The sequence below is a fragment of the Neopsephotus bourkii genome, unplaced genomic scaffold (assembly GCF_033783945.1).
Source record: "Neopsephotus bourkii isolate Nb327-2 ecotype Australia unplaced genomic scaffold, CSIRO-AGI_Nbou_v1 NB_1624, whole genome shotgun sequence".
In the NCBI taxonomy this organism is placed as follows: Eukaryota; Metazoa; Chordata; class Aves; order Psittaciformes; family Psittacidae; genus Neopsephotus; species Neopsephotus bourkii.
In genome coordinates, this window is record NW_026902099.1 from 6,662,140 (window position 1) to 6,677,358 (window position 15,219).

Sequence of the window (15,219 nt, forward strand, 5' to 3'; positions counted from 1 at the left end):
GTGATTAATGGATTTAATGCTAACTTGAAGTGAGCTTAACAATGCAAATTGTTTTGCATAGTTGTAGGTGGTCAGTTTGTGCTTTGGTATTTTCAAAGGACAGTTGTTTAGATTGTAACATTTCTAGATCAAAGCCTTTCTGCTTAGCAGAAAACACAAGAAATTCTTCTCCCTGCGGTTTTAAGTCTTGTCCTTTAAGACTCCTACAGGAATGTTGGCATTGTCATATGTTTTTAGATTAGTTTTGTCTAGCCTGGTGTTGCCTTTTTGTTCTTGTTTCTTGTTCCAGCTAGTACTAGGTGATTCCCACTAAGGTGTTAAACTACAAATGTCAGCTGTGTTATCCATTGTATTGTCTGCTTCTGTTTTCTGGTTTGGAATTTGGACAGTGAAGCTTAATGCTTGTTGGTCCCTTTAGAATGCTTAGAGAACATAGAATTATCTGTACAAAATGCAGTTATGAAAAAATAGTGTCAGAATAAGGTTTGTATTTCTCAAAGTCTAATTAGACTTTATCATCTGCTCAGTAAGACTGGATGCATGGGTCTTACTTTGATTTGCTAACCATCGGGTTAGAACTCACAGATAAGTAGAGGATGTTCTCAAACTATTTCTGGCCAAACTGACCAAAATGGACTGCTTACTCTCATTCTTCCACACCTGAAATCACTTATTCTTTTTGTAGGTTTCCTTAAAAATATGCATTTGTATATATGTATATAAAAATATGCATGTGTATATATGTGTATAAAAATGTGCATGTGTATACGTGTATGTATATATGAAAAATGCATAAATTGCCTCTTAGTTTTTAAATACTACTATCGCTTAAGTCAGGAATTACCTTCTAAAACTGAGCTAAAAAACTGTGTGCAAAACATGCTAGGTACATTTATTTGCTGGTATTGCACAAGTAGCATAATACTAAAATTGGCAGGAATATAATTCAGATATGTTTTAAATAGAGTAATAATTCAAAATTGTTTATAACGAAGAACGAGGTTTAAAATTATGAATTATGTTCTGAGTGGTTAATTTGTTTTTTCTGGTGCTGTTTTTATGTTACTACTCTTCAAGCTCTGTTTCTTATCTGGGACTTCTGTTATTTTTCAAACTTGTCAAAGAGTAAGGTGTAAGAAACCCTGAGTAGTTTCATAGATGCTCTCCTGTATTTGAAGAAAACTGTGTCCACTTCTTTGATCTTGTTTAGGATAGTAGCTGTGCTGTACCTTCAGTGTGTGTCATTCCATGTGTTCTGTACATGACAGCTCTTTAGTTTAAAATTACATTCTTTGCCAGATTTGGGGAGATGGGGCGATGATGGACACCAACCCCAAACCAAATTCTAGGTTAGAAAATTTTTCTGCCATTACTCTTGCAGCACTTTTTTTTTTCCTTCAGCAAATGACTTAGCTTGTGTGTCTGACATCCAGAACCCAGCTGTATGCACTTGGCATGTAGAGCTGTGGTTACAGAACAGGTATTTTACACTCCAAAACCCAAAAAGTTTGTAGGTTAAATATGGACTTGTTGAAACACAGCAGTAAAACTCCTGTACTTTACATTCACAGGCCCAAATCTACCAATGGCAACTGTTGATATCAAAAACCCAGAAATTACAACTAACAGATTTTATACTCCACAAGTCAACAATATTTCGTATACCAAAGAAAAGAAGAAAGGAAAAACTAAAAAGAGAAGATTGACAAAAGCAGATATTGGAACGCCATCAAATTTCCAGTAAGGACTTTTTTGAGTTTGGGTTTGCTTTTTGGTGGGTGGGGTTTTTGTTGGGGGGTGTGTGTGTGAATTACACTTGCAAATGCTCAAGACTTGAATGTGTGACTGTTGTGTGTACCATGAACTACAGTGAGTGCTAGCTGGAGTGTTGTGGGGTGTAAAAGCAAGGTGAGGACTTTACTGCAGCTGTAAACAGGTGAGGAGTTTACTGCAGCTGTAAACAAAAAGTAACTTGCTATCCTAAAAAAAGTTAGAAAAAAATTAGCCGTCTAGAGGTATGCCTATTGAAGTAGTCAGCTCAGTGCAGACTCCTATTCAGCCTCAGTGATCAACTCCTTGACACTGTTCCTCTTACAGCAGTCTGCTTAGTCAACATATGCAGGTCCTGACTTGTCATAACAGTGGAAATGGAATAGCCATATTTTTATATCTGGCTTTATGCTTACAAACTGACTCATTTGGGTACATGGTGTAGTACCCATACCTTGTAATGGAAGTACAGTGTGCTTGCATACACCTCTTGGGAATGGGTTGCATTTTCTCTAATACCATTTTTTTATGTATCTAATCTTTTTGAGTAGTTGCGATGTTTCATTTTAAGTTTCACTTTCATGAAACTTGGTTCTGGTCACTTTACTGAATTAACTGTTGTTTCCCTGAACTATAATTTGGTATTTTAATATGTTGCCTTTACTTGCTAAAGCAACAAGGAGCTTTAGTTACAGGAAAGATCAGTTTCTGTGAAGCATTAAAAAGTCAGTGTGAGGTTTACATGCCAGAAGTGAATGTCTTGTTCTTTTGGACCATTATTTTGCATCACTTCCACTGACATACTTTCACAGAATAATACTCCATATAAAAGTAACTGTCATTACCAGTTGCAGTAATGTTACTGCATAGTGTTGAGAGAGTGCTGTGTAGAATGAGATAGTGGACAGAAAGTAAAAGGAGAGATGGACTAAAATGCTTCCTTAGTATCATTCATACATTCTGTAGCTAACAAGCAGTTGCAGGAAGTAGCTTGGAGGGGCAGAAACTCTTCTGCCTTTTTTAGCTAACCACGTAAAAATAATAATTTAATAGACACATGAAATGGAAGATGGCAGCTGAAAACAGTTCTGACTTTACTTTGAAAGATGTAGATGGGAGAAGGGTGATGAGAGAACAAACAGCTCTGATGACAGAGAGGGGGAGGTTTTCCATCTGCATTACACTGAAGACCTTGGCAGTAGCTTGAGTCCAGTTACTATATAAAGACTAAACTCCTTCCTTGATCTCTGTGCAGTCCTTCCATCACCATCCATATGCACACCAGGGGAGCATAGAACCTTCATGTTTTGCCACAGACAATAACCTAAAGAGGGAGACTCCACTTGGTCTTTTTTAACCTGATGAAAAGTGGGAGTAAAGGAAGTTCTACTGTTCCATTCTCAAGTGGAGCATTGAGGATTAAGAGTTACTTAGTGTCTTAATGAGCCTGGAGTTAGAAACTGGTAATAATCTCAATTTACCTTGGTGTCCTGTTTTAGTTAACAAGGTCCTTTTTATGCTGATTAAATGGACTTTTCTGCTTTTTTAGACACATTGGACATGTTGGTTGGGATCCAAACACAGGTTTTGATGTAAGTAGTTTAATAAGTTATTCAAGACACTGAATGATTAAAAGTTATGGATTCTTTTTAATGTAAAGTTGTGAAGATTGCCTTTAAATAAACATAAATGGTGATTTTTATAGTATGATGCAGACATAGAGAGAAGCTGACATGCAAGGGAATAGGAGGGATCCGGGACTGAGGGGAAAAGATGCAAAATTTAAGTTTTTGTGCAAGGTACTTCTTCTCTTAAACCACTCTTTTCTGACATATTTGGCTTTGCTATTCCTGTAACTACATGGGTTGTTTCTTTTTCCAGTACAAATGATACTTTTAAAGAATTTTCTATTTCAAGCTACTTAAAACTGATGAATCTTACTTGCAGGTGAACAACTTAGACCCAGAATTGAAAAACCTGTTTGATCTGTGTGGAATTTCGGAGGCTCAACTAAAAGACAAAGAAACTTCAAAGGTCATATATGATTTCATTGAAAAAACAGGAGGAGTGGAAGCTGTTAAAAATGAACTGCGCAGACAAGGTGGGATTCCTTTTATTTCCACGTAAAAACTAGCAGGGCGTTTTTTGCCTTAAGGATTAGAGTAGAAGCCCTTGATGATGAACAGTTTTTATTTCTCTTCTCTGGGCTTCATGTCACTGCAGTTGCACTAGTTTTCATAAGGTTTCTGTGCAGCTTACACTATGTGAAAATGTTCATGTATGACTCATGAGAGTACTTGTTCCATAAAGAGTAAGGATCTTACCTATGTCAGTGAAGCAATTTCCAGTAGCATTTAGTCTGACTGCAAAACTCTGCAGTATGTTCAATCCATATTTTTCAGAATGTGTATGTTGCATATTTATTTATATCTCAATCTTATAAATAAGTTAAAATCTTAGAAGCCATACTGCTGTTGTCAGTTACAGTAGTAGTACATGGCTGACTGGTGTATGCATGTTGCCTGTTTACCTTGGCAGCACTGTGTGATGACCCTTGCAACAGCTAGAGATCTGCAAACTTTACATGAACATTTTAAAGGCTTTTTTTCTATTTTAAAGTAAAAAGTGTGAGTTTTGAGCAGGCTTCTGCTGCAGAAGAACTCCCAAACAAGTTATTCCCTTCCTAGCCTTTGAATGTGATCTCAGGTGATGCATTATCTAGTGGAACATAGCAAGTCAGTCTGAAAATTACACTGCCTACATGAAACTTTAGGAAGTTTGCCCAGAACACTTCTGAAGAGAAATAGGATATAAATGCCATTGAAATTATAGCAGTTTGAAACTAGTGAGTACATTGTTCGAGTGACTGAAAGTGATACAGATTCAGGGAACAATGACTTGTGTACATTTATTTCTTAGGTCCCCCACGGTGGAGCGGTATGTATTTGATCTGGCATCTAAGCAAATGCTTCAAAGTATTCATGCTGCTGTGTGATTTCTTTCCTAGATGAGAAACCTTAGTCCACACCTGTTTGACTGCAATACTAAAAATTGCAGTCAAACTTCTTTAAATTGCAAGCAAAATTTCGGTTATGTTTGGGTTTTTTTCTAGTAAGGAATCTGTCAGTTTCTTTATTTAATCTTAACTCTGTTTAAATGTTTACAGAGTTGTTGATCCTAGACTGCTGACCATAAAATTGGATTGGGAAGACTTGCCTTGGATTCTTATAATTAATTTAAAATACTTTAAAAATGCTTATTTTTCTATTAAGTATGTGTTAATTTCACATTATGGCCACTTGCATGTATAAAATTGAAAGAAAAGCTGCCTCACCTTTTACATGCATGATGATACTTTGCCTCTGTGCTTTCTGATAGAGGCAGATAAAATATTCCAATATTTCAGTGGATTTATCCACAATTACTTTGTTTGATGTGTAGGCTTGACTGCTGTTTGAAGTGTTCTTAGCTGAAACACATTTTTCTGTGTTAATTGCAAGAATTTCTGTGCTTACGTATTGACTCTGCCAGGATGCTGACTTGAGAATGCAGACACATTGTTCTGCTCAGATAGAAGTTACTTTCCTGGTTTTTCTGCCCTTTCCTTAGTTTTGGTACTGTTGATTGGGGGATTTTTAGTGACAATACCACCGATAGCAGATTTTTACAAACTTTTTTTCTTAATGGCAATATTCAGATTAGTGTGCATTTATAAAAAAACTAAATTATTTTCTTGTTCTGCTTGTACCATCTGTCTTGGTTGGGGGGGGGGGGGGAAGGGAGAGAGGACGAGGTAATGGTGCTTCCTCCTTCCTCTTCCTCATTTCACTCAGTTGAAGGCAGACAAGCCTTATAAAAACTCCTGAACTCTGTTTCCATAGGTGGGATGGGGCAAATCTCTCTAGATACGATGCAGATAAACCCACAGGAAAACTTAAACCTTGTGTCCAAAATCTACAAACATTGCAGACTCTAGAGCGTGACCATGCTTCTCAGTAATACAGAAAAATTCAAGTGCTTGCCAAGTTATGTGTTAAAATACTGGCCTCCAGTGGCCCAAAAGGAAACTGCAGACATGTCAGCCAGAAAGTGGTGGGATTTTTCAAAATCAGGAATGTTGGCAGTATGTCTCTTGGAAAATCTATGAAGTTTGAGAGGAGATTGTCTCAGTGTTGTTCTTTTGAAGGGATGGAAAAAAACCCAGAGCAGTTTGTGGAACTTAAGAACGTAACACATAATTTTAGGAGGGGTGTGTTTCTCTAGATGAGCAGGGAAGGAGGTGCTGAGGCACTTTGTCAAAATCCCTTTTGTAAACATGTTCACTCTCTACGCTGGTGCAGACATACTGATTTCTTAGCATGTAACATGAAAGAGGTAATAGAAGTAGTAAAGAAGTATCTTCTTAAGTGTAATACCCTGTTCATTATCAAAGCATGTGAAATTGTGAAGTTTTAGTTGTATGATGGCACCTGGGTTATTAAGTAGTTCTGTGCAGCAATAACACAACCAAAAGTACCATAAACCATTAGATGGTTAATGGAAGAGGACATGGTGCCATTTAAAATGCCATTAACAGAGCAAGTACCTTTCAAGGCCACTTCCTATAGAAGTGATCCTGTGCATCGAGATTTCCTTTCTACGGTCCCTGCATAAAGATATTGTTGGGACTAATTTTCAGTAAAGCAACTAAGAGCCAGTTTAGGCTGCATCATAATGCATTAGTAGTTTTTCTTGTTACTGGAAGATGTTACTTCAAAAAATACTTGTCTTTGTAACTCCCTAATAAAAGAATGGATAGATTATGAAGTGGAAATTCTGCATTTCATTTTAAGTGTATTTTCTAGAACCACTTTCCCTTGTCTTCTGTCCTGGGTCAACAAGATTTTAGAGGATTCTTTTGACATTTTTTTCTGCATTTTGTCATGAGAATTTGAAACACTAACTAACAGTCACTGCTGTAGGACTAAACAGAAATTAATGACCAAGCTTGTTTTGTCTTTTTATGTATTGCACCTGCTTCCTGCATGTTGATTCTTTTACAAAATACACAACAGACATAGCAGCTATATTCAGGTTGGTTTGCATTGTTCTTAAGCAAAGAATTGGTAACATTTGCACAAGCACAGAGATCCTTGCAAAAGGCAAGGCAGAGCCTTTTCTCTTTTTTCTGCTAGTGTCTGAAAGACTTATGGGTATTGAGTAACATGTAATTGCAAATTGTCTTGTTTCATTTCAGCTCCACCTCCACCACCACCGTGTAGAGGAGGACCCCCTCCACCACCACCGCCCCATAGCTCAGGCCCTCCTCCTCCCCCTGCTAGGGGCCGAGGGGCACCACCTCCACCTCCCTCAAGAGCTCCCACAGCAGCACCTCCACCCCCACCTCCATCTAGACCTGGTGCAGCAGTGCCCCCACCTCCTCCAAACAGGATGTATCCTCCACCACCACCCGTGCATTCATCATCGGCACCGTCCGGCCCGCCTCCACCACCGCCACCGCCAGCAAGTGGGTCATCTGTTCCTCCACCACCTCCTCCTCCTCCACCCCCTCCTGGTCCTCCTCCACCACCAGGCCTTACTTCAGAGGTTGATCACCAGCTTCCAGTTCCTGCGGGAAACAAAGCAGCACTCTTGGATCAAATCAGAGAAGGAGCTCAGTTAAAGAAAGTAGAACAGAACAGTCGACCAGTGTCCTGCTCAGGAAGAGACGCACTGTTAGACCAGATACGGCAGGGTATACAGCTGAAATCTGTGAGTAAAAGCTGTTTCTCCTCTAGGTCCTCTTGGGACTTGCAAATGGATGCACCATTACAATATCAACACTAAATTGTTTCTCTGTTTTGGGCTGGATCATAACTTAAAGAGTTTTTGAAGTGATGCGTTAAACAGCAGTGCTGAGAAAATGTTTAGAACATGTATTTACTATAGAGGAGTGTTGGTGCATGAAATTATCCTTGTTTCAAACTCATTTTTCACTGTATCCTACAGTGATGATACCATGGTATCATAGCTGTAATGAACTTTTGCAAGAACTATGAAAGATTGCTGGTCTCATGAACGCTTCAGTAAAATCGTCTATACGACTGCAGGGCATGAGTTGACTAGTAATGGTACTAGAAGGGAAACACTAGATCCCCTTGTCTTAAAAGGGAGCTGTCTCTGCAAACATTGAGGCTTGTCAGAAGGTGTCTGGAAAAGTGCCTCTCATGAGGGATGCCACTGCTGTTCCTCTGCAGCTCAGGCTGTTTCAGGCTCTTACTGTTTCTTCTTCATGTCACTGAATATCTTCAAAATAATTTTACCTGTAGGTCATTTTTTTGTTGTTGAGGTTTTTTGTGTGCCATGCTACTGCACCTGATATAACAATAGTGTGAAGGCATGTTCAAGGCCAGGATGAACAAGGCTTTAAGCAACCTGGTCTAGTGCCTGTCGGAGGGGGTTGGAACTGGATGATCTGTAAGGTCCCTTCCAACCTAAACCATTCTGTGACACTGTGTTGATATTTATGTGCCATTACAGGTATGCGGCATCAAAGTCTATTACTTTCAGAAGAAATTAACAACCCAAAGCAGACTTGGATAACAAACCCCAACAAGGAAGAATATTCTGTGGAATATACCAAGGATAAAATAAATAATGATTTTTCAGCCACAGAAGTCATGCCTGTATAGCTTTACTCTAGATGAGCCCTCACTTCATGAGAAGTCAGAGCTGAAATATGTAGTCTTGAATATGGACCAACTACAGTTGTGTTAGATGTTGAAGGAGAAAAGGTTGACCATTTTACAAATATAAAACTTAGCTTGAGCTGAAGAAACAAAGTGCAGTTTCACTCTTCCTTCTGGCTGAAGGAAAAAATTCATTAATCTTACAAGGAGGTTTGTCTTGAAATACACAGGTTCTGTTTTGCTAATTGCATCTTTCTAATATATCTTTATTCCAAGGTATCTGATGGTCAGGAGAGCGCGCCACCTACACCTGCACCCACCTCAGGAATTGTGGGTGCATTAATGGAAGTTATGCAGAAAAGGAGCAAAGCCATTCATTCTTCAGGTGAATCTGCAAATTTTTTTGGCCTCAGAGTGTCAGGTTTTGAAGCGTTAACACTTCTGTTCAATGTAAAAAGGTGTTGGGGAAAAAAGCATGAATGTCAGCATATTGTAGGCAGACCCCTAATGTTGAGTTCAATGGTTACTTTGTGCTACTTTGAATTACTGGCGTATAGTAGTTTGCAGTAATTTTGAATTTAAAATGATTAATGACTTAAAATGATTTAAATGATAAATTAAGGCTAATATTCTTGTGAAGATTTTTATTTTAACTGACATATTTTTTACCCACTACGTATCTGATGAAGTAAGTTGTCAAAATATTTTTGGAAGGAAGGTTTTTCGTTCTGTTTCTAGAAACAAAGCTCTTGGAAGATTCATTTCACAAAACTTTGCCTTCAGTGGGCTTTGGATGCCACCTGCTGGATAATAATCGGATAACCGGAGTTACTCGACTAGTCCCCTGCTAGCACTGAATCAACTTTTCACTCTTAAGTGCTTGGAAAAAATAAGGCTGCAAGAGGATTTTCATTTCTCAAATACCAGCTTGTAATAAATGCAGTTCAGTAACTGCGGTGCAGCTGTTTGGTTACATCTCTTCTGTTTGGTCTTTGATACATTTTTCTTCCAGGTCTTACCTTGATACCAAATCTGCACTTGCAGTCTGCAGACTATTTGACCAAATACAATATATATTGTTTATTTGCTGCCCTATTTAGTAATCTCCAGTTTTGGTACTTTATGTAAACTAAATGCCAGAAGTGTGCTAAATACAGCCTTCCTAGGGAAGGAGATGCTCTTGTCCAACAAATAAGTAGCTTATTTTTAACAGGCTACAATTTTAAAATTATGATTCATATAAAAAGAGGGGAAGGCTGAATAAAATTAACCACAAGCATTGATGTTGATGTGCATTACGTATCTTAGAATATTCCAGTAGCCACACAGCCTTTAGCTCACGAGGTTTTTCTTATCTGCTTGTACAGTAAACAGAAATCCCATTACATAGTAAACCTGGGGAAGCAGTTCTTACATTTCACAAGTTAATCTGTTCTTGAAGTTTAAAACCCAGTCATGAACAAGCTGGCTCTCACATTTTCTAAGAAAGAGTAATAAGTAGAAAGTGTTAAATGAGAACTTCTCATTCTTTTTCCATAGCAGAAAACAAGATACGTTTTTCCTACATGGGGAGGGGAGTGAGAAAGGAAACAAATTACATTTAACTTTCAGCCAGCATCTATCTAAACCAAATGTCACATCTAGCAATCTTAAAATAGGCTATTACCAAATGTATTGTCATGATGACCTTGAACTGATTGTTCTGTTTTCAGAAAGTTGTGGGAGAAATCGATAACACTTTTGTCATGTTATTTCTGTGCATGCAAGTGACTTGCTTTTTCTTGTCTTACAGATGAAGATGAGGATGAAGATGAAGAAGAAGACTTTGAGGATGATGATGAATGGGATGATTGATCATATATTATTATATATATTTTTTTTAAGGTGAATGATATACTAAACACTACTTTCTGTCTATGGATTCTGTAAAATTTTCATGTAAATGTTCTACCAATTTGCTGTATATTTTTGTTGCCTTTTGCTTTTTTATTAATCTGTGCAATACCTCATTTAATCTGTAAAGGTTTGTCATAATCCTCTACAAAGCTACTCCCTGTTAATGTGTGCAAGTTTACACCTGGATGATCATGTACATGTGAATACTTTCCATTCCATCAATAAGGGAGTTTAAATGTAATATGTGAGACTGACAAAAACCTTAATGTAATTTAGTTATAATGCAAGAAGGAAAACACTATTTTCATACCCTACTTTTTCTGTATCTAAATTTTCTTATAAAAACCTAGTATAGCACTATGTTCTTTAAGTGATGCAGCTCTTAGTTTATTTAGCCCCTTCATTTCAAATGCAGTGCTACATGAATGTTGAGGCTGGTTTATACTATTGCATGGTTTCAAATACATCACAACATTTATTTCAAACCTTAGCAGTAATCTTTACATAAAACAAGATCACCACAGAAATGCACAGCTAGTTGTGAAGATTAGTTTGCCCTAACTGTAGCAATACTGACTGCTACTGAACAGCAGAAGTAATTAAATCTTTCAATTAGGGAACTCTCTATCTGAAGTTACAGGGTGGCTTTTTACGTTGTAATAGTTGTAAAGGCATCTTTGATGCAAGCAAGTTCAGTCTTTTTTTTTCTCTCCTTCCCAGCTCTTACTTCCAGAATGAAGAAGTGTAAATTACCGGGGGCTATACTGGAGGCTGGCAGTTGCTACAGTTCGATTTATTTTTAAAACCAATTTTACGTGGTTTTCAGGCTGAAGGGCTTCGTTTAATGCTTGCTTCAATAATGTTTAATTACTTTAAAACTTTGTAGGACACTGGTGTACTAATAAACATAAGTGGTATTACTTTGCAGTCTTTGCGTTATGGTACACAACAAATGCTGAAACACCAGTCCTACATCCATAAGGTTGGAAAGCCATTAACTCAGAATACACACTTTGAATAAGTACTGAACTTTGTGGCAATATTCTGTCTTCATATGTTGGCTTTAAGACCAGGGGTTGTGATGAAGATCAAGAACCCGAATCGCAAGAATAATATTCGAATAAGTGGACAGAAAGTGGGATTCTCATTTCACAGCTTGCACATTTATATACATTGTACTTTGTAGTGCAGTAAACTTTGGCATATCTGCCTATTACAAAATATTAATCTATGCTATGTGGGTATTTAATATCTGCAGCATTAATACTGTACTTACTGTAATTTTCAGGTAGAAAATGTTTCTAAAAACCACATTATCTGACACAGAATATTTAGTTAAGTCAGTCATACTTGGAGCGTAGTTAATGCATAGTGTCCTGGGTCTTTGACTGTAGTCAAGGTATCAAGCTAAATTTAAGTTATCAGAATTGTATTGACTGAAACCCAGTGTTGACCTGATCTTGACAGGCTGGACCTGCATGATACGGCTTGGATTTCTAACCCAGTTATAACCTAGTCTTTAGCGAATTAATTTAGACATATGAGAAGAAAGGAAAGTTGCTGAAAAGTAGTGGGAGAGGTAAGGTTGTAGTTAAATTATTCAGAGGATGCTGACTTTCTTCCAAGAGTAATTTAAGCACATAACTTGAGGAAAAAATAATTCCAAGTGGTCTCACTTTCTTGCAGTAACTTTTGCATTGCCTTCTGCTGTTGGAAACACTTCTACTAGCTTTGCTGCTGTAATGATGTGAGCGTTGGATCAAGTGCAAGTGCAGCCTGGGGTGGCTAATGGCAGTGGAGTTAAGAACTCCTGTAAAGGAAAATATTTGTGTGGCTTTCATATAACTTCTGTCACTGATCCCTTATTTTTGTTGCATATAGGGCATTTTAAAATTAAGCAGATGAGGCCTAGAGGTTTTCCGAACATGTTACTTACTAGTTATGTTTAGCTCTTATGTTCCCAAAATTGGAGTTTATGTAATACAGTTAATAATTAAGCATCACAGTTCATTAATCAAATTTCTGTTCCAGGTTTTGGGAGCTCTGAAGTTACATTACTGAATAAAACTTTGATTTGTAGATACTGGCCAAAGAAAGCTTTTGATTTTTCTATTTCTCTTTCTTCATACGAAAAGTACATTCACATTCTGTGGTGTCCAGGTTAGTATTTACTTTAAAGTAGTGTTTGTACATGATAACTTTCAGGCATAAAGACTGCAATGGCAGTTAAGTTACTCATAACTGCATGCTTCAGCACTCCGCCACTTGCACTATGAGCAGAAGATAGCATTTCATGATACTGGTGCATTGTTGCTAAACATTGTAATGAAGGCCTCTTATATATTCTGGTTAAATGACTGTCCAGATAGCCTTAGCAATTAACAAACTAGCATGAGGCTTTTGTATCAACACTCTGTGCATAGACAATATCAGCTAGCCACTTGTACGTATGAAATCCGTAAGAACTTCTCAATCATTCAGTTTTCCATTTATCGAACTGAAATTTTTAGTATGTGAATTTTTGAAATGTACAGTGAATAGGATGTTGCACTGGTGGCAATTCATCATGGAGCATAATAAAATTAATTTGACCCAACTAGCGTAAAACTGTGTGGTTTTTAAGTGCTAATTGTGGCACAGCTTTTAAAGTAGATCTGCATATCAGTTACACACTTTATAAAAGTGACTTTGGTCCCCTCGCCAAGTTCACAAAGCAGTAAATAGATGCTCTCTAGTCACAGTAGTTTTGGTGTCTCTGGAAAGTTGGATTGTGCTGCTGGTGAGTAAACACAATGAATAAGAATGTGACACCCTGTCCAGCTTCCTGGCAGATCTCATGGCTGCTCAGCAGCTTCTCTGGAAACAGCTACTGCTGCAGGCAAGTGCAGTAATCCAGCAGCATTTCAAGGTCAGACAAACATGGCTTCATGAGTAAACGCTCCAGAAGGAGAATTCAATAGTTAACTCTTGTCAATGAATGTGCTAAATTGCAAGGTTTTTCCTCTGTCTTGCATGGAGTAGCGTTTGAGCTCACAGCACTTGAGCAGTCTGCCTTCCTCCTCCGAAGTGCTTCAAGAGTCCAGCATATCAAGTTTTTATCTGGTGTAGGCTTTCCTTTGAAGTTGAGTACTTCTCTGATTTATTTATTTATTTTTTAGGCCTTCAGTGCAAGGCAAAGTTGGAGTTGTCACTTGCAGGATGTGCTGAGGTATATAATTATTTCCTCTCCACTTACTAAACAGAAACTTAAAATATGCTTTTAAAAGGAGGCTTCTCATATCTTTTCTTTGACTGTGGTTATTTTCCCAAGTAAGATGTACATAAAGAGGAGAAAGTAGGAGAGAGCCTTTTGTTTTGACTGTTACCAATCCACTGCAACAGCCTTTATCTAATCGTTAGAGAAATTCCTGGTCTAATTAAAGTTCCTGAAGCTTAAGTACAGTGATAAGCAGCTTTATTTATAGAAAAGTGAAACTGGTTTAGGAAAGCTTAGAAGATACTAAGCCTCTGTCTCTCAAAGGACCCATGTTACCCTCTAGCACTGCAGTGCGGATTCCGGTTGCTATGTATTTGTTTACTGCCTGGAGTTTTCTTGTGAGTGAGAATTTGGAAAGGATGGGGTAGCATGAACTAGAACGTGAGCCATGGGGTTTAATATCCACGTTTAAACCCGCTTGTCAGTGACACCAGCTGGACACTTCAGTCTTTGAACGTTTGAGGATGTTTATGTAATTGTGGAGACTTGTATTTTTGATCACCAAACTGCTATGGCATGTCTGCTATTTTGTGCTTGAAAAAATAAACCATTAGTTGTTTGAAATCATGGATTTGAAAATAATGAAGATATATGTTGAGAAGTAGAATCATTTTATGAATGTTCAAAAATAGGTAATGAGTTATTTTCTGCCAAATTTTATTTCGTGCTGAATTTTGCAGTATTTGCAGAGTAATCTGCTAAAATGAGCTAGAATAGTAATGTGTCAGCTATTAAATTTTTTCTCTAACATAGTTTTGGGTGATACCTGCAGGACTTACCCATCTGAAATTGTGAAGCTTGATGTTTACATTTGTTGTGGGTTTTATCTGTTAGTACTAACAAACATATGTAAAGGCTTTTCCTAGTGCTCTAGAGAGGTTTTGGAACCTCTTTGGAGTGAAATTCTTGACCCATTACTTCATGTGTGTGTTTTGTCCCTCCCTCAAGCTTAATCGTCTTTTCTGAGTTTTGCCACTCAAGCAGTATGAATTTTAGGCTCATACTTGAGGATTAGATTAAGGGAGGTAATGTTTTCTGAGGAGAAAAAAAAGTCAAAGAAGCTTTGAAAACAGAGCAAGTTTGGAAACAGCCATCACCAGGGTTATATTTTTGTCTGTGCCACCTGGGGGACACAATACGATCTGGAGTTTAAAGCTGAAGAAATACGATAGCGTTTGTATCATATGTCAGACACAAAGTATTTACTTAAATGACATTGGCAAGCACACAAAATTGGGAATTGGCTCTTCTGGATGTTGATGCCAAAAACCAGGCAACTGCTGGAACAGTTGAGCTGGATTTGGAGCCCTTTGGTAAATGGGTTTTCCCACATCATCAGGGTAGAAGGAATATAGACTGACAAACTTGAGAAACTTGAATACTTTTTTTGTTCGGGTTTTTTGGGGTGGGTTTTTTTTGGTGGGTTGGGTGGGTGGGTTTTGCTTGGGGTTTTTTAGGGTTATTTTCAATAGGTGCTAGTATAGATTTTTCTGGGTTGTTTTTTTTCCTGGTTAGGATATTCTTTTGGAGCAAAACAGTGCTTATTTCATCACCAAGCGAAGAAATGATTTTCAACACATAGTCCTTGGTCAGAGTTATGCCTGTTCAGCTGTCAGCAGAGAATTTGTT

At 37.8% G+C, this 15,219-nt stretch overlaps 1 protein-coding gene across 3 annotated transcripts in view; it reads left to right on the forward strand.

Moving 5' to 3' along the window:
- The window catches only part of WASL (WASP like actin nucleation promoting factor), a 49,221-nt gene extending 36,291 nt beyond the window's left edge, over nucleotides 1–12,930 (forward strand). For 2 of the 3 annotated variants that reach the window (XM_061372965.1, XM_061372963.1), the window contains 6 exons: nucleotides 1,572–1,740; nucleotides 3,320–3,362; nucleotides 3,718–3,871; nucleotides 7,007–7,521; nucleotides 8,715–8,823; nucleotides 10,231–12,930. In XM_061372965.1, the coding sequence (XP_061228949.1) occupies nucleotides 1,572–1,740; nucleotides 3,320–3,362; nucleotides 3,718–3,871; nucleotides 7,007–7,521; nucleotides 8,715–8,823; nucleotides 10,231–10,292 (1,052 nt within the window). In that variant the 3' untranslated portion in view covers nucleotides 10,293–12,930. The remainder of the gene's footprint in view (nucleotides 1–1,571; nucleotides 1,741–3,319; nucleotides 3,363–3,717; nucleotides 3,872–7,006; nucleotides 7,522–8,714; nucleotides 8,824–10,230) is intronic. The other variant, XM_061372964.1, reaches the window with a different exon arrangement.
- Nucleotides 12,931–15,219: the final 2,289 nt, after the last annotated feature.